General features: G+C 36.2%; 1 protein-coding gene across 3 annotated transcripts in view; it reads left to right on the forward strand.

Annotated features, from left to right (window-relative positions):
• The window catches only part of LOC135205756 (scoloptoxin SSD14-like), a 209,892-nt gene that overhangs the window by 152,825 nt on the left and 33,636 nt on the right, over positions 1-23,431 (forward strand). For 2 of the 3 annotated variants that reach the window (XM_064236905.1, XM_064236888.1), the window contains exons 5-6: positions 8,307-8,527; positions 8,756-8,797. In XM_064236905.1, coding sequence (XP_064092975.1) covers positions 8,307-8,527; positions 8,756-8,797 — 263 coding nt within the window. The remainder of the gene's footprint in view (positions 1-8,306; positions 8,528-8,755; positions 8,798-23,431) is intronic. The other variant, XM_064236897.1, reaches the window with a different exon arrangement.

A 23,431-nucleotide genomic window follows, 5' to 3' on the forward strand; every position in this document is an offset into this window, starting at 1 on the left:
GTCGTCTGTGATGACGTGGTCCATATGCAGGAATTCATGCACGAATTCCAGACGATTTCTGAGGAAAATTTGTGGTTTGCTTTGTGCTTAGGTGATCTCGGGAACAGCGACCTGCACTGGGTCTCGGTTTAGTTGTATAGAATATCAAATTCCTCTGAATATCTGCGGCGAGTGTCGATTAGTCGCTGGAGACCTTGCACTGATGGGGAAACCAGAATAATATCGTTGGCGTAACAGTTTGTTTAGTGTTATCTCGTTGATAGTGCATCTGATTGGGAATGAATTCAGTTTGATATTCAAGGCATCTGTGTACGTATTAAACAGCAATGGAGAGAGATTGCCCCCTTGCCGCAGCCAGTTTTAGGAGCTGAAGTTGTTTGACAATACGTCATCCCATTTGGCACAGAATTGATGTGTGGAGAACCAGCAATATTCTAATGACAATTAAATATAAGGGTGTGCAGATTTCATGCAGCTTCAGGTAGTTTACTATGACAAATGGTTTTCTCACATCTACAGAGCATAAGAATACAGGAAAGGTTGATGATAGGTACTTTCAGGATGTAGAGACAGGTGTCGGTTGAATGATTTGCTTTAAATCAGAACTGATTGTCAGAAGTGTTTAGAAAAGAGGGTCTCACTAGGTGACTAGAAGAACCGACTCAAGTATCTTTGATGTCATTGTAGTGATTGCAATTGGGCAATAATTGCCAGGGTCAGCTGGATCTTTTAGTTTGATTTTGAGATTGAATGTTATCAGTAAGGAAGTTATCTGCTTCTCCTCGGGAGTCTTGATCGTTTATGCAATTTAGGATATTGCTGAAGTGATCGCCCCACATTCTCGTGATAGCCTCGTCGCCGACGGCATCTCCTACTCTCTGTGATAGCTTCTTAGTTTTGGGATTTAGGGATTGGATGTCTTTCCAAAAGCAATGGTAATCGCCAGATTTTAATTTTTTAGGCGTTTCATCTGCTCTTAGTTGCTTTTCATGTATCTCCAGTGCTGAGAGGAATTTTGAACTGCGCTCTTGCTTGTCTTATTAACAATGCAAAGTGTCCTTCCCTTGTGCTGCCATTTTGCTTCAACAGTAAAAACATTTCTCGGATTGTATGTACAGATCTTTAACCAAGTTATTCCATCCAGGTATGTTATGAGAGTTACCTTGACAGAATATAAAGGTGCCTCTGCCTGAGGCAAGCAGAGCCGATAATATATACGTATAGAATTCTTTCATATCACTCCTGTGGTGGTCATTTCTACATTTTGGGTTAGTTCAAAATATAGTGTCTGCTGGTTGAACTATTGAGCACAGCTTGTTTTCCGTGGTCACCCTAAAGGATCTGATTTTCTGGTAGTTTTTTAAAGTCCCAACTAACAGCAAGTTTAGGTGAAGGTGATCACTTTGGGGGATCATGGTGGGGAGGGATGCCGTATTGAATGACACCTGTTCGGGGATGTGATCGTAGCCCATTGCAAGATTGCAGGGAATGTTTCAAGTAACAATTAATTCATGAAGGCATGGAGAAGTGATGTAGTTGTCCAGCCAGGAGGTTGTAATTGTGTTCATTCTATTTTGTACATATAGGTATAAGGAATAGGACGGGGGCGGGGTGGGGGGGGGGAGGCATTATATGGCTAATTTGGAGAACATGATTATTACAGACGCGAGTAAGTTCGTTATATAACTGTTTTGTGGGATGATAATTAAGGTTCCCAATTATACAAATTCGATCAGAAGTAGAATTGTAAGTAATGTTGAGTAACTCACCTATTATCCATTTCAGACCCAATGCGGCATCGTTTTTCCGGAATATCTTCAAGGCTTTTAGTTAGACAGTGATGACATTCCAACACAATGTTTCCAACACCCCCTGTAATCTATAATATTCTAGGAGTTAGTTAAATTTATTTACTATAGGAGTTTACTTTTATGATTTTAAGTTATAGTCAGTCAGAGCCCAAACACCTGAGCACAGGTTCGGATAAGTCGACTTACCTCCCTCCTCTTTCTCAGTTCCTTCCTTCCCCCATCAACAAGCTCCCACTATCCCCCTCCCAAACTCAACCTTCTATATCACCACTCCCCTCCCATAGATAGAAGGATAGGTTTGCGAGGGATATGGTTGGAGCTTCTTGGTGGGGAAGGAGGGAACTGATGAAGGGGAGTGGGCTAAGGCGACATATCCGAACCTGTGCTCAGGTGTTTGGATCCTGACTGGCCAACTTAAAATCATAAGAGTAAACTAAAGTATATAAATTTGGCTAACTCCTATAACATTACAAATTACGGCGGGGTGTTGTAAACATGGTGTTAGAATGTCATCATGTAAGACTAAAAGCCTTGAAGATATCCCAGGAAAACAATGCCCCTTTCCGTCTGAAATGGATAGTAGGATCATGCAGTATTGTTAAAAAAAGTGTTGTCATTTTCCCAATGCATATAAACATTAATTATTAGGATCTTAGAGTCCCTTTCTGCCACTTGAAGCTCCATAATTATGCATTTGCTTATTTGCATATACAAATGCATATTTTAACAAGTTTTGGGCTTAAGTGCATATTGCAACCCTTTTTTTTTGTCATATCCTTGTAAAGATCTTATGTATTAGAGTAAATAGTCTAGGCAAAACAATTCTTTCCTTGATGCTGACAGTCAAGGAGAACTTGAGCTATCAGACTTAGTCAAGTTACAATATGCCCATATTGTTTCGTGCGATGTTGAACGAGTGTTTTCACAGTATAAATGCACTCTTCCTGAAAACAGACGAACATTTGCGTTTGACAATCTACTTCACCATGTTGTAATCAAATGTAATACGCTTTATAGACTGCTAGGGATTTTGAACATGTTATAAATACTGCTACATACTGTAAAGTAGTAAATTCCTGCATTAAGTTGACATAAGAAGTAAGTAAATAGATTGGTGGTTCTTACGCAAGAAAGCGTGTCTATGTTTTCTTTAAAAGTGTTTTTCTGTATTATAAAGTAAATGATTTGGTCGATACTGCACATTGTTCTTCAATTGACTCCTTTATGAAAAGGCTTGAGTCAGCGACGCTTTGTTGGGACAGTAAACTTTTAGGGAGAATTATTCATAAGCTAAAATTATTACTACTTATTTTTAAGTCTATATTTTATTAGTCTTTGCTGCATATTTGCATGCATATTTAGCCCATTTTAAGTGCACAATTATCCTAAGCCTATGCTGTGTTTTTTTCCATCTGTCCATCTGCCTGTGGTGGTCGCGCATGGTAACACTGCGTCTCGGGAATTAAACAGTTACACTATATGTAAGTTATAGGTAAATAAAAGGATATCTTGGTGTACATTTGCAACTGAAAAGTGTTTTGATAATTTACTGTATGCGAATTGCACCGTTAATATTTGAAATAGGATGAGATTTAAAGTCCGGGACGCAGTGTTACCATTCGCAAACACCAAGGCAGATGGACAGATGGAAAACACAGAGTATAGTCATCACATTCACTATATTGCCTAAAAGTGTGTGCCACAGGAAAGAAAAGCTCCCTTTTGGGCAACCGGTCACGATGCGATCTGTAACTTGCATCTATGAGGTCGAGAAAGCTCTGAAGTCTTAGTGTACTGAGTCACAGATGTAAATCTCATGTGGTCATATGAGCATTTCTTGCTATGAACTGTACCTTTGAAATTTTTGCATAAGATGTTTAGGAGAGGAATGTTCTGCTTGAGGCCAAATATATTCTGTCTGGACTTTTCCTCACCAATTACTGCTCCTTGCTGTAGGCTACTGTAGGCCACTGTATTCTGATTCAGATACACTTCATGATAAAGTGACCCAGGGTTGCCGTTTTGAGGAATTTCGTCTATTAGTGTGGCTTCCTGGTGACATCTGGCAACCCTCCGTGGCTTTTGCGACCACAGGCCACGGCATGAAGAAAAACATTCTTCGCTTTGCCTTTTTATGTTTTATTATGAAAATAAAGATATAAAACATATCTTGCTCTTTTATACAAATGAAATTTATTGAAATCCTTTATTTTTCTTCGTCAAAAATACTTTATATTGAGCTAGTGACGTGTAGCTTTTTAACATCACGGGAAATAATTAATCATCGGAAAATACGCATTCTAACCATTAAATCATAAATAAAGTAAAAAGAAATAAGATGAACTGCCTATGGTAACACTGCTGAAAGCCAATGTTGTGAAGAAAAAACGGCATCACTGTAAAGTACCCGATCCAAACTAAAGTGCAAAACCCCTCTTTATCAGGAGATACATGTCATCAGACCTTTCTTAGTTCTTAGTGTTCATATCAAACACTTCAAACTCTGGCACAGAGCTGTATCACCTCCTGCACCATTAACTTTTTTGTAGCATCATGCATCCTATGATGCTGAATAACGGCATGCGATGAGCTGTATCGTATGATGATCACGATTTCGTGCCATGACATTTGAAAGCATTTTGAGCGAAAATATGAAAATTACTTGAATGGCCCATAAATGACTATATAGGCCTATCAATAGAGAGAGAGAGAGAGAGAGAGAGAGAGACTTGGAAGAGAGGAAGAGAGAGAGAGAGTGCTCAAGCATAGGCCTATCTAATACTTAATTCATTATATTTACTTTGAGAGATTGAGTGATAATATTATTTCAAATGTGTTTTAAAAGTAGAGAGAGAGAGAGAGAGAGAGAGAGAGAGAGAGAGAGAGAGAGAGAGAGAGAGAGCAAAATCTGCTTACGTGAAAGCTTAGGCCTATTTATAACTACTTAATTTCCTTATATTTTCTTTGGGAGACTGAGTGGTAATATATATTTTTAAAGTATGTTTTAGAAGTGAGAAGAGAGAGAGAGAGAGAGAGAGAGAGAGAGAGAATTATAGCATTGGTGACGGACTTGTGATGGGGGAAAGGCAGAAGAGAAAACGGTTGATATGACTGCCAAGATCGTGCTGCACTATGCTAGATGAAATTTGAAGGATCTTAATATTCAAGTTAATTCTCTAAGAAATTCATACCCTAATCTTGATTTCATTCGACAGTTGCCGTAACATTCATATTGTAAAAAGGCGTGGAATGTTTCAGACACAGGCTGCGGTCATTCTTACTCTCTTGATATAGTCCGTACTTTTGAAAATCGGGGTTCATCCACAAATCATTCACGAAAAAAGCTGTGTTAAGTAAAAATAGTTATTACCACAATTAACTCAATATGTATTGCACAGGCAATTAAAGTTTTATATCGTGCAAAAATGCTGATGTGTTGGGAGATCTTTCAGCCTCGCGGCAAAGAAATGCAGTCGTGTAGGGCTGTAGGCTACTACGAACTGCTTTGTAATGGGAGCAAATAGCCAGAAAATCTTTGAGCTGACATGCTACTTTAACCTTGATAAAGATTTATGTTTAAAGACAGTAGCTTTATAAACAGCAACTACCTTTCGATCCATGTCAACTTCAAAGTAATCAAAGTGTGAAATCCGTTACGTAAGCCAGTATCCAGTGACTTGAGCTTTCCCGCTTGAAGTTCTAGGGCTCCTCCTCACAACATAGAAAACGTTCTTGCGGATGCAACTATACGCTGTTTTTTTTCCATCTGTCCATCCGCCTGTGGTGTTTTCGCATGGTAACACTGCGTCCCAGGCTTTAAATAGTTACGCTGTGTAAGTTTAAGGTAAATAAAAGGATATCTGGGTGTACATTTGTAACTGAAAAGTGTTTTAATAATTTACTGTATGCGAATTACACCGTTAATATGTGAAATAGGATATTATTATAAATGTTGAATGTAAGCTGAATGTAACTATCTAAAGCCCGGGACGCAGTGTTACCATACGCAAACAGCACAGGCGGGCGGACAGATGGAAAAAACCGAGTATAGATTCGCTCAACCTACCTTAGCCGTCGCAAGTAAATTAAAATTCAGTGTTGCCAAAGCGCGGAGAAACGACCAAAAGTGCGGAGAAGATTCGAGGGGGAGTCATTGAATGCAGAGCTGCGGACTGCACTCCTCATGTATGCGGCGCTGTAGGTCCGCATATATATTTATGCTTTTAAAACTTTTTTCCATTAATAAAAATGATTGAAATTATATATTTTCTGAAAATACTAATATTTTTGAAAAATGAACCATTTTCACTAGTCTCGAGTGTTCGTGCGCCAATATCAGATGGGTACGATCATACGATTGTCAAGAACCGATTTTGACAACAGCAGATAACGTAACCCAAACGTGATGTCTTGCAATGCATTCATTCTTTAGGTCCAGCTATCTTCAATTTGCCTTTGTATTATAGTATATATATATATATATATATATATATATATATATATATATATATATATATATATATATATACATATATATAATATTTATATATCATATATATATATATATACTTATATAATATACTATATATATATTATATATATTATATATCTATATATATTATATATATATATATATAATATAGATATAGTTAGTAAAATTTGGTTAATTTGGGAATTAATCTTAGGGTGAAGACTGACTTACATTATTGTAAACTTAGTCATGTTTAATGAGTTTTATTTATTTATTTATTTAGAAAACAATTGCAAATATGTATTAGGCAATTACATTAGTTGAAGTTATTCAACTGATTATAACCGAATAAGTTTTGATATCACTATGCTATGAAGTGGTGTATTATAATCGTGGATTTTCTTTATATTAATGTAGCTTATTGATAAAAAAAAAGGACCAGTTATGATGTGCTCTTTTCCAATTTCTTGAAACTCATAGCCCCAAATAGGGCATTCGTTTGGCTTAGGATTGCCACATGTATACCATAAATCATGCATAATATGCTGTCCATTCTCTTGGGGAAATATCTCATTTCAAAATATCCGTATCATAAAATGGGGCATATAGACCTACATGTTTCATATCGTTTTTGTCTGTTTACAATGCTTATGGCATTGATTTTAAGCCTAGACCTACGTATGTATTAGGTTGTTTATCATTATTATTACTTCAGCAAACGTTTTGATTTATCATACAGCATGTTACCTAAAGTGATGAATTTATATAGCTTGTCAACTTACTCTGTGTGGAACGCAAAAGTAATGAATGAAAAGCAACCGTTTTTAGTAAAGAAATACATTTCAGTGCAGTTTTTTTTTAAACTTCCCACTTTTAGCTGAAAACTTTATGAATAAATTTACTTGCCCGTGTTCACTTTGTGGCCTAATTTACGCATCAAATCATATATAACATTCAGAACTATAAAACAGTAATTATACACACACAGACACAAACACACACACACACACACACACACACATATATATATATATATATATATATATATATATATATATATATATATATATATATATATATATATATCGAATGTAATAAACAGCTTCAAGACTGAACACTGTCCGCGTGTCTCGTTCGATTCTAAATTTGACTATCATTAAAGTTACGTAATGTTTCAGAAGATATGAAGCAACTGAATTTCGGTAACTTGATCAAATATTTTCAAAAGGCAAATGTTGTTTTATTTACATTCTTTTGACACTTGAAAGATCATATTTTCAAAAACATTCTCTTCTAAAAAAAAAAAAAAAAAAAAAAAAAAAAAAAGGTCTCTTGACGGTGTGTTAGACCTTCTCACCACCACGCTCCCTCAGATGACGTAGGTGCGCAGAGGAGGCTTAAAACTAGGGAGCTGTCTGGCTGACCTGTTATATTTGGACCGTGGATTCTAAATTTGACTATCATTAAAGTTACGTAGTTTCAGAAGATATGAAGCAACTGAATTTCGGAAAGGGGAAACTCTAACCCTAAAAAGGTTTTATTAGTAAACCCAACTCATATACTGGTAAAGATACGGTTAATATAATATAAGCAGGGTGACTATTTAGTCTAGTTAGTGTAGTAAAATAACTTTGCTTGGCAATTAACACTACAACTCCCGGTGCGGAGCTAGTTTCTCAGTGATGTGCGGACTTCGCGGCAACCCTCGCAACATTGACTTTCTGTGGTAGGTATTGCTGAATTCCATTACTCCTATAAAATCTTAGTCGTGTTAATCTGAGTCAACTGAGCTTTTGCACACTGTATTGCATTGAGTGCAACCAATGGAAATTTCATTATACTATGAACTACCTCAAAAGCACAAGTCTTCGCAATAAAGTATTAGTTTTAATCATTCAGGGCTATTCTTCCCTCTTCTCCCTTCTCTGTCACTCTTGAATAAACGCCTCTCCTGGAGTTCACCACCTTCGGTTCCAAATGATTCTCGTTGATTATTTATTCACGATTCTTTCCTTTTATCTCAGAGACATCTTGGAGAGAAATGGAACAGCAGCAGATGCAGCCATAGCCGGACTGTTCTGCGTGGGCGTTGTCAATACGCAGTCGATGGGTTTGGGAGGCGGCTTTTTACTGACTTATTACGACAGGGCTGAGAGGAAAGCCCACACTCTGATAGCTCGAGAAACTGCGCCAGCGGCCGCCTTCGAGGACATGTACGATGGCGATGAAGAACTCATGCAAAAAGGTAGTATCCTCCCTCCGTTCATTTGCTTCATTCCTCTTTTGCAGAGCCTGGCCTGTTAGGACTATTTTAGATGCGTTACCAGAATTAAAATATCTGAAAAATCTATATTGTTATGAAACGAATAATAGACTAATGGAGATCACTCGCCTGGAGGGCGAATGGGAGGACAGGGAAATCTGTGTGATGAGTGGAGGGTTATGAACCTTACATCTATTTTTCTATGTACAGCCAAAGGAAGATGGTGGGAGAACAAAGCTCATAGTTTGAAGGGTAAGTTACTCCAAATATTGATGATTATCTGGTTGAAAGAACCAGGCACTGCATGAACGCCCCTCCCAGCATGCCTCACCGTCGCTAATGCAATAACACCACATAAGTCACTTAGTAGCATTCCTATTTTATATCGCATGCATTGCTATGATATCCATGGTTGTGGGCTATCGCCTCGGTGGTTGGTAGGATGATTCATTACATTTTAATTGCTGAACTTTAAAGTGATTAATTTGCCATGAAGTTGAGGGATTCAGTATAAAAGGATAGCTTTTGAACAGCCTTCATTTTGAGTCTCGTGAATTACTTCTTTAGACAATTGAACTTCTCTCTGGGTCAATATTAACTACTGGTGTGAAATCCACCGGGAAACATTTTAGTTCTCAATTATTCGAAGTTTAGAGATTTCATTCACGTTCTTCGCGGTCCATGTTACCTGAAATTAAATTTATTTTCTAGTTTTGTAATCGTGACATACATATCATTATCTTCCACTTGAAACCCACAGATCTCATCGAAACTTTTTGCTGTTGAAAACTTGAAATGCCACTCCACTGTGGTCTCAAATGTAACTGATCTAAGCTGTCACTACCTACTATGCCCGGGATTGCAGTCATGAAACGTTTGTCAGCTTTTGTTCTCGAAATGCATAATAATTGTCAGAACCAAAAGATCTCATCTTCATTATGAATCTACTGATCACTGAAATGTTTTAATTTCGCTGCATCAAACGCTATTGGCTTTTAATTTTACGAAAAGAATTCGCGAAAATTTACTCATTTTGAAGTTCTCGTCTTTCGCGAAAGTTCGAAATAGTTTGAAGGATGTGGAAATCTCCATATTCTGAAGCGTTTTCATTTTCACAATATTACTCGTCATAATAATCAAGAAATTAATGCAAGATGAAACTTTACTGTAATCCACTCCGGTGAGATTTTTGAATACCCGTGTATATGTCAAGTCATTTTTCTAGGTTCTTAGGATTTATTTTCTACTTCTTGTTTACCCAGTCATTTTTGTTAAATATTTCAATTTCTCGCTAATTCATGTAGGTAGCTTTTAGACTAACGACTTTTTTTTCTCACTAACAGGTAAAATGAACCGTTGCCCCTTATCTAAGTTGAATTAACCTTCTAATATGTAGAGTCAGAATTAGGAAAAAATTGGCTGCAATAGAGAATTAAATTTTGTTAAGCTGAGTGATGATAGATCGCAATGTTTTTAGATGAAGTTGGCGAAAGTTTTTGTCTGATAAGAGGAAGGATATCTTGGAACAGCTTCCTCAAAAGATCTGTTTCAATCATTCTGGTTCTATAATGAGTCCAGGCAACTTTGTAATAAGAAAAAGGAAACGAATCAGAAAGAGGTTCATGTATTCGACAAAGCTCCTCCTTCTCTGGGACATGGACAACCAGCAATCGGTCGAGTAGTCAAGGGTCAAGGGAGAGAGATCAGTAACTCTAAGATGACTCAACATGATTTTTGTCGATGTTCCTCTTTATGTGATGAATCCCACACTCGAACACTGAGTTTGATCTGTTTTTGCTTGTTACAGTCATAATCATTATTTTATACATTCGGCCATTAATTGTCTGTAATGGAATTGGCAGATGATACATAATCGCCTATAGAAATATCTACGAATCATCTTGTGATTTTGGTTAAAGCTTTGGCTGCTTGATCGGCTCTTCATTTCCTACTTGGTCTGGCATCCAATATATTTTCTACTATCTTCATATAAGTTTTGAGGTGAAAATTTGATTTGTTGTGTAAGGATATTTTTTGAATGATAATTTAGAAAAGTTTCTATGACATTTCTAGAATCATTGAAACTAAACATTTCCATTATGTCTACTCATTTTACTGTAATGGTTGATCGTATCACACATAACGTCATTATGTATTGCATGGTGTGAACTTTACTTCTTAGATGTTCTGTTGCATGTTGTTTAGGGTGTTCTGGGGTGTGTGTAGAGGCTTAAGATAAATATTTCAATTGAGCACAATTCCATATCTGATGTAGACTCCAAGGAGGAGGTTGCTCTAGTACTGGAAGAGATTTTTAATTTTTAGTAAAGCAGCCTTTGGCTGAAAATGCGAAAGGTGGTGTGTGATTATTTTCAAGTATATCACTTTGATTAGAAAGTATTTTGTTAATGAATGTAGATTGAGAGATATGGGACAGCTTTCAGCTTGGATAGAGGAATATGGGGAAGAAGAGATGAAAACGGATTAAGACTTCAAACAAAGTAGTAGACACATCCATCACTCAATTAAAGCTTACTGGTGTAGATTTGAGCTTCACACTCAGGAGCAATGAATTATCATATGAAAGATAAGAAACGATATACGTAGTAGGCATCGTACTGCGAAATCAGTGTAGCTACTGCTAGTAAGTAGGGAATGAGTGTATGCATTAAAGGCACAGGTGGCAATAATTATCAGCAGTTGTTGCATCGCGATAAGTCTGGAAATGATCTAGAATTTTTAATGATCTGGAAATATGAGCTTCGCTATTGCCACACTTAAAATCTTGGTGTTCGGGAGCATTAATTGCACGAATATAGGGCTAGAAGGTATGTAATGAAGTGGGGAAATACGGTTTAGGAATCATAAATATTGTATTGACAAAGAAATTGCCATTTAAGGTAACGAGGCTCAGAGCTTGATGATTTAAGAATTAAGTCCGATTAGTGCAGTCAGGTGTGGAAGGTGACTGAGGACATTGTTGTGATAATCTTTGGGCGGCAAAATATTAGTAAACTAGTCGGGACTTCCTCCGCATTTCTGTTTCCAGGAGGAAAAATTCCTTCCAAGATGGCCACTCAACATACACTCAATAGATTTTGACAAACAGGTACTACAGAAATGTCTGTAGACTTAATTAAGAAACCATTGGAATTGTTACCTTCATTCTGCTAGAAAAAAGTTTACATTTTTTTTCTCGGAAAACAGGAAAAGGGAAAAAGTAAAAATAAGACGCAATAGTATATTTTACTTTGGTAACAGGCTTTAGAAATTCGTTCTCGTGGTAAATGGAAAGAGCTTCATCCATAAAGTGACTTCAAACACCTTCCCCACTGAATTTTATTGTTCTCTTTCTTATCCTTTCCGTACTCGTCGGTCGTTTTGCCAAGTAGAGTTTCAAGTAGTACCTCTCATTGCAAGTATGGACACAGACGATTTATACTTAGCCTTTTCTGTAATGATTATATCATAATAACTATCTTAACGCTCATTTGAAGAGTCCCATAGAAGCTGTCTTTTTTCAATGATTAATGGATAAAATATAAATGTGTACAATTATGAAGCCCTCATCCTCAAAACTTGCATATTAAGAACATTTTCCATATATCTGGTATTATTATTCATTATCACGTATGGTTTTCAAGTAGCCACCCTTTCACTTATTCTAACACACACACACAGACACACATATAAATAATATATATACATATATACCACTTGCATTTAAATACAATTAAAACACTGATACCATATACCAGACAAAAAATAATTCCTTTTGTAGGCAAGGATTATTTTTGCTCTCCTTGGCTAGTATCTGGCATCAGTGTCTGACAAACGAGAAGACTTCCGCCAGGTCAGCTATACTGGCAGGGGGAGTGGATGACGGGAGACTAGGAGGAGGCCAGCAAGGGAGAATGGGGAGCCTGTTTGGCGCCACTCTTTGCTATTTAATATACAGAATTTCAATTCAAGTGGCATAAGGCCGAGTTCTTGACAATGTATGTATGTGTCACTTGCATAATGTCTACATTTTTAGCAGTTAAACAAATAACGCCAGCATACTTTCCCTGTTGAGATGTACTGGCATCTCAATGCTGACTCTTGGCTGGTGTCAGGGCACGACCATGTCTGTTGTGTCCATTTCTTTCCTGCCCTTTGGTAGTCTGTAGTCTATGTCATATATTCTTCTTTGGTTCTTCCTATAATTTTCCTTTATTTTCGTTGTACAACACATCATCCTCATCTACCATGAGTAAGTCATAATCTCCAGGACATTTGATGTTAGTGTTCCCAAAAGTATCGCCAGCCTGATGAGTTTTTGCAGTTCTTTACTGCAATTAGACGTTGGCATGATATCTCCTTTGGTGTCTAAAATGAGGTATAAATCAAATTTCTTCCCTGTCATATAGCCCATTGTATATCTGTATTTTGAAATCATTTCTATATCTGTTTCGCAAGTCTGCATTTATGTTGCCAGATTCATTACTAGATCTGTCTGTCCAACGGTTGAGTCAAATCTCTGAGCTTCCCACGTCTCAAGCTTCTGATGAGCTGCGGAGTTCTCACTCGGACGTCCGATCCTAAAACGCCTGGGGACTGGTCTAAAAAATTTCTTTGCTTAATTCAGTTCATCCTTGTCGTTCCCTTTTATCTGCTTTAAAGGAGTATGGACCTGTTCGATGAGGTCTCTAAATTACAAACATCTCCACCGTCTTTCCTTCCACAAAATTTGATTATGCTTACCTGATTCTGGGTTATTTTATGCGTAACCACAGTATTTTGACTAAGCCGTATTTTCTGCCTAAAATTAATGGTTTTGGCATCTTGTAACTAACGGGTTTAACGGACCTAATCATCGGGTTTATGTCTTGGCATAAAAAATATTTTCAAGTATCTAGTAAAAAAGGTTGACACCAAATTAGTTGGAAAATATCATCGAAAGGCCAATCAACACACACACATACACATACACAACGCCACAATTTAAATCAAATTAGTCGAACAATGAAGAAATTTTCAAATTGAAGAAGGCCACAGATGTGGAAAAACAAACTTAAACAAAAAAAAATGTCAACTACTGGTTAGCAAAAGTTAGGTAATGTTCAACTAATAAAAGGATAAATTTATGGAAAAGAAAAAAAAAATGTTTGGTGTTAATGTAACTAATTTAGGAGAAGGAAATTTGATCCACAAAAAAGGACTAAGTTTGGTATTGATCTTGATTAATTTAGAAATATTTGAAGGCGAGCAATTATACGTATTCTTGTGTACTTATTTTCACACATACTGTACAGTATATGATTTTACATTTCTATCGAATCGAACTGGTTCTCAGCTGCGGCTGGTTTTTGTGTGGAGCCGCGTTGCCGTCTTCCTTTCTTGTCTTCCTATTTTTTTTTCCTGTATTTTTCTTTTTTATTTACAAAATCCTAAATTCTTGCCTGGAGTCACGTTGCTGTCTTCCCCTCTTGTTTCTTTCGTGTTTCTTGAGCTGTCCTTTATCTTGAAAATTAAAAAATTGGCACTTTTATCCTTTGCTTTACACCCCCTCCCCACACTAGCGCCCTCCCCACCTTCTCTCCTCTCTCTCTCTCTCTCTCACCATCCTAGTTAATTCTCGTGGCAGCGTGATCCTTTCTTCCTCCATTGTGCAGTAATCTGTATTCCTGAACTCTGAGTGGGAAGTTTATAAAATTGCTTTACTACTTTCATGAAAATGGGATACTAACTGCTCCAATCTCCAAGGCGTGGTTCAGTGACATCACTAGACTCTACGTAGTCTTAACCTCAAGGCAAACACGTAAAAATGCCTCATCCACATCCTGTAGTAGAAAGATCGTGCTATGGCTGCCACCAGTTTTTTTGCTAACCCTGTTATACTCAGGTAACATGAGACGACTGGCGTGTGGGCACTCTTTCATGTCTTGCAATACATTTTCGCAGGAACTCTAAACCTTCTAAATAGCACAGTTCACATAAGAGGAGCGGATGGAAAATAAGTAATAAGAATGAAGTTCTTGTTCTATATTATCACTTTAGACTTTATACTTTTCTACAAAAGAAAAGCGTTTTTAGGAATCAAGGCCTTGATAAAACTTCAAGGTACAACTGGGCTACAAGAGTCTATTGAGTCACTAGCTTTTAAGAAAACCACTGTGTAAATCTGCACTCTAAAATCGTGCCGGCCTTTCTGCCTTTTCTGCTCTCTCTCTCTCTCTCTCTCTCTCTCTCTCTCTCTTTCCGAGGCACGATCGGAAGTACATGGCATTACAGACACGTCATACTTTGAGTGACAACACAGTTCGTCATTATCATTCATACACTCTCTTCGTTATACGTATTTTCACTTTCCCTTTTGCTGAATTCAGTATGCAACCCGAGTTGCCCTCGAGCACTTTAAAGGAAATTTACTCTGCTGGATCGATGTTTAGACCTTAATTGGTATATATATGTGTATGTATATATATATATATATATATATATATATATATGTGTGTGTGTGTGTGTGTGTGTGTGTGTGTGTGTGTGTGTGTGTACATATATACATGAAAGCTTGGAATAAGTGGATACTATGTCATCTGCTTCTGAATTCCTGCCTTTGATCTGGATGTATATGCATATATATATATATATATATATATATATATATATAATATGATGTATATATATATATATATCTATATATATATATATATATATATATATATATATATATATATATATATATATATATATATATATATACATATCTAATAAGGTCTGATCATTTAAAAGGAATTCAAATGAGAACAAGCAGAATTAATTTATTCTGAAGGGTAAAGACAACCAATAAAAATCAATTTATTTCTAAGCGATTCTCCCGACCTTGTTTGCATAATTTGAGAATGACTCGCAGAGTCAACAATACTGCTTCAACACTGTTGAAATACTTTCACCGTTAGTCAGCATAACTGCAAATATGCAAATAAAGAACACTGCTGATATCATAACGAAACAAGCAGTTATTATTTAAACTTAAATTTTATTGGGGATGTTTTGTTTTGTCTGCATTCATGAAGTTACTTGTTGATAGTCCTTTGGGAAAGTACACAACGAGTTAGATAGTATTATTGTTTTGACAGTCTCAAAGACCACTTACATGGTTGCCTGCTATTGTGTATAACGGTATAAGGAACAAGAATGACTTTGAACGGAAACGTCTACACAGAAACATACACTCCTAACTTTTTTATATTCACAACCATTTAGTCACAATTATAGTAATATAGAATTCACTATACTTTGGGAATAGCTTACACTCAAAAGTAATTATAGGTAACAAGTATTTTCTCCACGAGTAGGATTTGTTCACTTTGACCACTTCGGAATGGCAAAAGTCGAATGTTGATCGATGTTTCGAAACCAGAGGCGCAGGTTCAAATCCTGGCCGGGTAGCAGTACTACCTATCAGTTATAATTTCCTTTGAGTGTCAATTATTTGCATGGAAGAGTGAATTCGATATTAAAGGATATTTGAAACAATGTTTGTGAATATATATAATATATATATATATATATATATATATATATATATAGGCTATATATATATATATATATATATATATTATATTATATTATTATATATATATATATATATATATATATATATATATATATATATATATATATATATATATATATATATATATATAGGTAAAAGCCACGAAGGCAAGTGAAACAATGGAGTGCTACGAGATCTTTCGACTCAACAACCTTTACTTTGCAGACTGACATATATAAAAAATTAGTATACAGGAAGGATTGTATAAATGACGGAGAGGGATTAAAACGGGGAATAAGTACCTAGACTCCAACTCGCCTGGAGAATCAGTAACCTTCCTCCTCAAAAAAACAGGGGTACAGTTTAAGTGATTTGCAAAAAGATTAAGTCCAATTGCTCAGAAACAGGGACAAGACATTTAATGGATTATACTAGGCGGCAGCTGACGACATACACAGATTTTTTTATGTAAACAATTAAACCTTTTTCACAAAGCAAACATATTCACAAAAAACATAATCAATATACATAACATACATATATCTCTTAGGTAACTAATTTGTATTTAAGTCTGTGATTATATTTTTAAGGTCATTATTAAACATTATTTTTATACAAGGGTCTAAATAGTACAGGCCAGAACTAGAATTAAAGTTGCAATTGGAAATAAGTTGTATATTGGCGGAATATAAAAGAGTACTGGCCAACACATCTTTTGATCTTGCAATGACTGAGATGCCAATCCAGTTTATCCAGTGGTCATTTTCACTTAAATGAATGAATATTGCATTGGATGTTTGCTCAGTTTTGACAGAATATTGTAACATAAAAAAAAAACTCTCTCTGGTAAGGATTTACGAGGAGAATATATCAGGAAACAGTGACAACCCACTATAACTTAAAATGTACTTTAATAACAATTAGTAAGGAAATTAAAGTCACAAACAGAACATTAAACAATTTACGAACGCTTTACACAAAAGCAAAGACTCGCTATACAGCACTTCATCAAGACTACTAATCACTAATCACGGCATTTTACAGTATAATACCCAAGTCACAAAGCTTTACATCAACACAACATATAATTCACTGTAACATCAAAAAGTTAGTGGCAACCAACGTTACATCACACAAGAAAACGTCCAAATGGATAAACAATACATTACCATATATTCCTCAAAACTTGATACACTATTATAATCACTTGTTTGTTTCAGCTCCAACGAAAATCGTCGTTTTGGGCCTTTATATACCAGACTCACGCTAGACATCCATGGACCAAATATCATTGTTTCGATACATTATCCTTGGCGACTACCGCCTACGCCAAGCGCTACTGCCATCTGTTGTCTAGTGTACACACTTTTTTTCTATGCAAATATCAATTTTCAACCTTTTCTGCAATTTTACATTCAATAAATCAATATTCCTTTACATTCCCCCCCTTTTAACTCAGCGGCTCTCTCCTCAGTCCATTCTGAATTTTCACTCTTACAGTCTTAAACATTAGCTACTTCCCTTCAGCAACTATCGGAGACTGCCACGTCGTTGGTAACAAGCACTTTCCTTTAAGTAATCAACAGATCTAGAGAGAGAATCTGCAATGACATTTTCTTTGCCTGCTATATGGTGAATATTTAGTTTGAATGGTTGCAAAAATAAAGACCATCTTAAAATTCTCTTATTGTTGTGCTTACATTTATTAATAAAGGTAAGCACAACAAAAGGGTTATTATCAGTATATACGTCTATTTCAAAGTTACTGTTAAGCAAGTATATCTCAAAGTGCATTAAACTCAAAATTAAACTTAAAGCTTCTTTTTCAACAATACTGTAATTTAACTGGTGGCTATTATATTTCTTTGAAAAGTAAGATACAGGGTGTAAAACACCATTATGTTCCTGTAATAATACACTGCCAGCTCCTACTTCACTGGAGTCTACCTGTAACTGGAAATGGTAGATTAAAGTCTGGGGTGGGGATTTCAGTACTGGCTTTAGACATTAACATGAGCTTAAGTTTATTAAAGGCATCGTCACATTCCTTTGACCACACAAACTTCACATCCTTTTTCAGCAACTCTGTTAATGAGTAGGCTACATCTGAAAAGTTCTTACAAAATTTCCTGTAATACCCCACTGTTCCCAAAAATTTCATCACTCCACGTTTAGATGTAGGGAGGGTCAAATTCTTTATGACCTCAATATGACAATCAACAGGTTTCACTTGGCCACTTCCTATTTCATGTCCTAAATATTGAACAGTAGTTTTTCCAAATTCACATTTGTAAGGTATCGTAACATTAAATTCTAATAACCTCTTAAAAACATCATATACTTTTTTAATGTGATCTTCCAGGTTTCTCCAACAATAATAATGTCATCTAAATAAACAAATACACCTTCGAGATCCTTCAAGATATAATTCATCTGACGTTGGAAAGTCAGAGGTGCATTACATAAACCAAATGGCATTACCTTATAATTATAAAGTCCATGGGGTGTAACAAATGCAGCAATATCCCTGCTGTTTTTGTCTAACTCAATTTGATAGTATCCTTTCAATAAATAAATTTTACTTAAAAAAGGAAACTTTGCTACATTATCAATTATATCTTCTACTCTGGGCATAGGATATGAATCTTTTATAGTTACATTATTTACCTTTCGATAGTCTGTACACATTCTTGCACTTCCGTCAGGTTTGTCGACTAGAATACATGGGCTAGCCCATTCACTATGGCTTTCCTCTGCTAGTCCGTGTTTCAGTAAATAAGCAACTTCGGTCTTTAACTGTTGTTGTTGCCTCGGCGACATTCTGTATGGACGCTGACTTATTGGCGTCTCTTCTCTCAGCCTGATTTTATGCTGTACTCCTTTTATCCTTTTAGGATGGTCTGAAAATAGATCTGAAAAGTTTTGAATTAGCACTTTAAAATCATGCTGCTGTTCATCAGATAAATGAATACATAACTTCCTAAATTTTTCATCATCACTCAAATAATCTGTATTTTTTTAATCTAAGTTCAATTTCTTCTTCAACGTCTTTTTCATCATCCTCTTTTGCAATTGACAACACTCCACTGGATTCGTTATACTTCTTTAATTTGTTAATATGGAAAGTTTTAACTTTCCTCCGTCCTGTAGGAAATTGAATTCGATAATTAACATCACTTACTTTTTCCTTCACCGTGCAAGGTCCTATATACTTCTGTAAAAACCTTACCAGCTGTAGGAGATACACTAGAACCTTATCTCCTATGTCGAGTTCACGTTTTGCAGCCTTTTTGTCGTAGTTTCTTTTTCATCTCTTCTTGTACTACTTTAAGATTCTCATGTGCTACTTTCCATATTTTTTTTTTTTTTTTTTTCCTTCATTTCTTGTAACGTGATAGCATCCTTCTCATCTGAAATCAAACTGATTCTTTATCACCTCCATGGGTGACCTTACCTGATGGACATATACTAACTCCCCCCCGAAAAGGAGAATAAAAACCCACCCCATCGATGAATGTACGCTATCACGAACGGCAAATAGCAACATTGGTATGTAGACATCCCATTCCTTTTCATTTTCACAACAGTACGTGCGAAGCATGGTTTGAAGGTTCGATGAAATCGTTCGACCACTCCTTGGCTCTGTGGGTGATAAGGAGACGATAAACAATGCTTAATATTCTGACAGGCTAAAAATGAGGTAAACTTTCTAGACGTAAAGTTGGTTCCTTGGTCGGTTTGAACTTCTTTTGGCAAACCTACCAGCGAGAAGAACTTGTTAAGCGCTTCAATTATCTTATCAGCACTCACAGTTCTTAAGGAATAGCCTCTGGAAATCTTGGTAGCACTACACATAATTGTCAGCAAATACTCGTTACCTTTGCTAGACCTAGGCAGTGGTCCTACACAATCCAAAACCAGTTTCTCAAAGGGTTCTCCTGGAACTTCAATGGGTTGCAATGGCATCACCTTAGGGTCATGTGAGCTTTACCTACTTTTTGACATAAATCACAATTTTTACAATATTCACTACAATCTTTCTGCATCTTAGGCCAAAAAAAATACCTTAATAATTTCTCATAAGTTTTGTTTATACCTAAATGACCAGAATAAACTACAGTCATGAGCATACCTAGAACAAAATTCCTATAACTACTTGGAATGACCACTTGTTCTACAACATCATTAACATTTCTACTCTTGAACTTCCTCATTAGGATTCCATCCTTTAAAAAGTAACACTTGCCTCCTTCTCGATATCATTTATATCAACAAGGGCATTATCTCTAATTACCTTCAAATTATCATCTTCAATTTGAGATTTAAAAAATTCTTCCTTATTAACTTTCAGCATTCGCAAAGGAGTACTGACTTTACTTACTTGTAGTGTTTCCGGACCATCTTTAAACAAGTTTTGTAAATCCAAACCGTCGTCATCATTTACCTTTCCTTCGGCACTCTTACTTCTTGTAGTAACTGCACAAGCAGGAAATAAGTTTGGAAATGTACATTCAACTTCTGTAATAAATGAAGAATTAAAGGGTTGTCTGTCAAAATTGGATTACTGCTACCAAAACTTTGTCTCCACATACATCATTTCCAAGAATTAACTCTACTCCTGACACTGGGATTTCTCTCACCAAAGCAATTTTAACATATCCGAAATTAACGGAGTTTCTAACCTTACTTCTACTAATGGAGCTGAAAACTCAGGTCCAAACCCACGCAGAAGTACATACTCTCCAGTATCCTTCCACTGGTCATACATATTTTTTATCATTACAGACTGTACCGCTCCGGTATCTCTTAACCTTACTTTCCTTTTTTCAACACAAGGGAGGTGTAACCAACCATCTCCCATAAAAGGGTCATACAATTCAGTACCTTTGGATGTGGACTTCTCTTCAGGTAGTCTCACTCCATTTCCTTTTACAATATCCTCAATACAACCAACATTACTAACATTTTGAACATTATTGTTACCTATTTTGTAACCTATATTCTCATCAACATCACATATATTACTGTCGATGCTATCGTTACAATACCTCTTACCTGGCCTAAGGGGAGAAGCAAACAAACAAGGACCTCTGTCACCACATGCTTGTGGTTGATTCAACAATGCAATGGTATTTTCAGGTTTATGATCATCCTTAAAATGTACAGGTTTATCTTTAACTTTATTTACCACTTGAATTGGACGGTTTATTGTGCGATGTGGACAACTCTACTGATGGTGTCCCTGGTTTGCCACAACTGAAACATACAAAATCTCTAAAATTTTCGCCTATATTTTGGTAACTAGGTGTAAACTGATCATTTACACTGTATCCTGCTTGTCCAGCACTAACACTAGGACCAGAATTATATCGACTTGCCCCTCTACCACCTCTATTAAAGGATTTATTATAGACTCCACGAGATGATACCTGTGAACTCGTAGTCTTACCTTGTGCCTTGTAATTTTGCTGCTCTTCCCAAACTCTGCTCCTTCCAATTTTAGGAGTGACGTCAGTATTATATAGCTTATGGGTCAATGCATAATTATCAGACAATCTAGTGGCTTCATCGACATTATCTACATCACGTTCATCCAAATATGTTTTAATAAGTGGATTAATACCATCCTTGAACTGCTCAAGCAAAATAAGTTCCTGAAGTTTACCGAAATCACCATTAACTTCTCGGGCATTCATCCACCTATCATACCACAGGCGTTGTTCCCGTGCATACTCCATATGAGTACGACTGTCTCTTTTTATCCAGCTTCTGAACTTCTCTCTATACCTCTCTGGCACCCATTCATAAGCTTTCAAAACTTCAGATTTAACTCTCTCATAATCCTTAGAATCATCTAAAGATAAGGCAGCAAATACTTCCCTAGCCTTTCCTCGAAAGGAGGTTTGAACAACGTGCTCCATGACGTTCTGCGCCATTCACGCTGTTCTGCTACTTTCTCAAATTGTCAAAAAAAATGCATCTTCTCATTTTCAACAAAAATTTGTACACTTTTTACTGCATTGTCTATTCTAAAAGATTTTGGTATTTCTCTGGACTTTTCTTCTACTTCAAGTTTCTTCATCTCTAGCTCTATCCTCTTTTGGCTCAACTTCAATCTTTTTTTTTGCTCACTTCAGCTTCTACCTTCCTAACCTTTTCAGCTCTTCTCATTTTCTAACTTCTTTAGTTCAACAGCTTTCTCATTCTCTAATCTAACTATTTGCAAATGAATCTGCATCTGCTCAACACTCATCCCTTCATAAACAAATTTGGACTTTTTTGGTTTAACCTTGCGTGACTTTGTTTTTTCACGTACGGCTTTGGCACCTTCCTCTTCACTTGCACTACCTTCTGTATTATTCTCACTAGCGCTTTGCTGGCTATCAGTTTCTTCCTCTTCCCAACTCATTAGTAACAACCCTTCCTTATCAGACAAAATGCCTAAAGTCATTAGCGCCTCACTTACTTTATTTGAGATTTCTTGCTTCCTTGCAGATTCTGATACTTCTACATTATAGTACCTAGCTAGAACAATCCAGTCTATTTTAGTTATACCTTCTAACTTTTCACCACTAGGACTACGTATGAAATCTTTCAAATCAAACTTCTTTAATAACCTGCTCAAAATAACACAGCAAGACAAATATTATAGCACTAACACTATCACAACTCTCCCCCCTCTCTAAAGTACATGGAAGTACTGAAAAGCAATTAACAGTAGGGATACGTCAAGTTATGGTCGAATACGTTCGACATGAATAAAGCAACAATTAATAAGGATACGTTCGGGTTTCGTTCGATAGAATGAGTAAACACTGAGTATGGATATGTTCGAGTTTCGTTCGACAGGATGAGCAAAGGATGAGTAGGGATACGTTCGGGTTTCGTTCGACAGGCCCCCATGTAACAAAAAAAAAAAAAACTCTCTATGGTAAGGATTTACGAGGAGAATATCAGGAAACAGTGACAACCCACTATAACTTAAAATGTACTTTAATAACAATTAGTAAGGAAATTAAAGTCACAAACAGAACATTAAACAATTTACGAACGCTTTACACAAAAGCAAAGACTCGCTATACAGCACTTCATCAAGACTACTAATCACTAATCACGGCATTTTACAGTATAATACCCAAGTCACAAAGCTTTACATCAACACAACATATAATTCACTGTAACATCAAAAAGTTAGTGGCAACCAACGTTACATCACACAAGAAAACGTCCAAATGGATAAACAATACATTACCATATATTCCTCAAAACTTGATACACTATTATAATCACTTGTTTGTTTCAGCTCCAACGAAAATCGTCGTTTTGGGCCTTTATATACCAGACTC

This window comes from Macrobrachium nipponense, chromosome 11, assembly GCF_015104395.2.
Source record: "Macrobrachium nipponense isolate FS-2020 chromosome 11, ASM1510439v2, whole genome shotgun sequence".
In the NCBI taxonomy this organism is placed as follows: Eukaryota; Metazoa; Arthropoda; class Malacostraca; order Decapoda; family Palaemonidae; genus Macrobrachium; species Macrobrachium nipponense.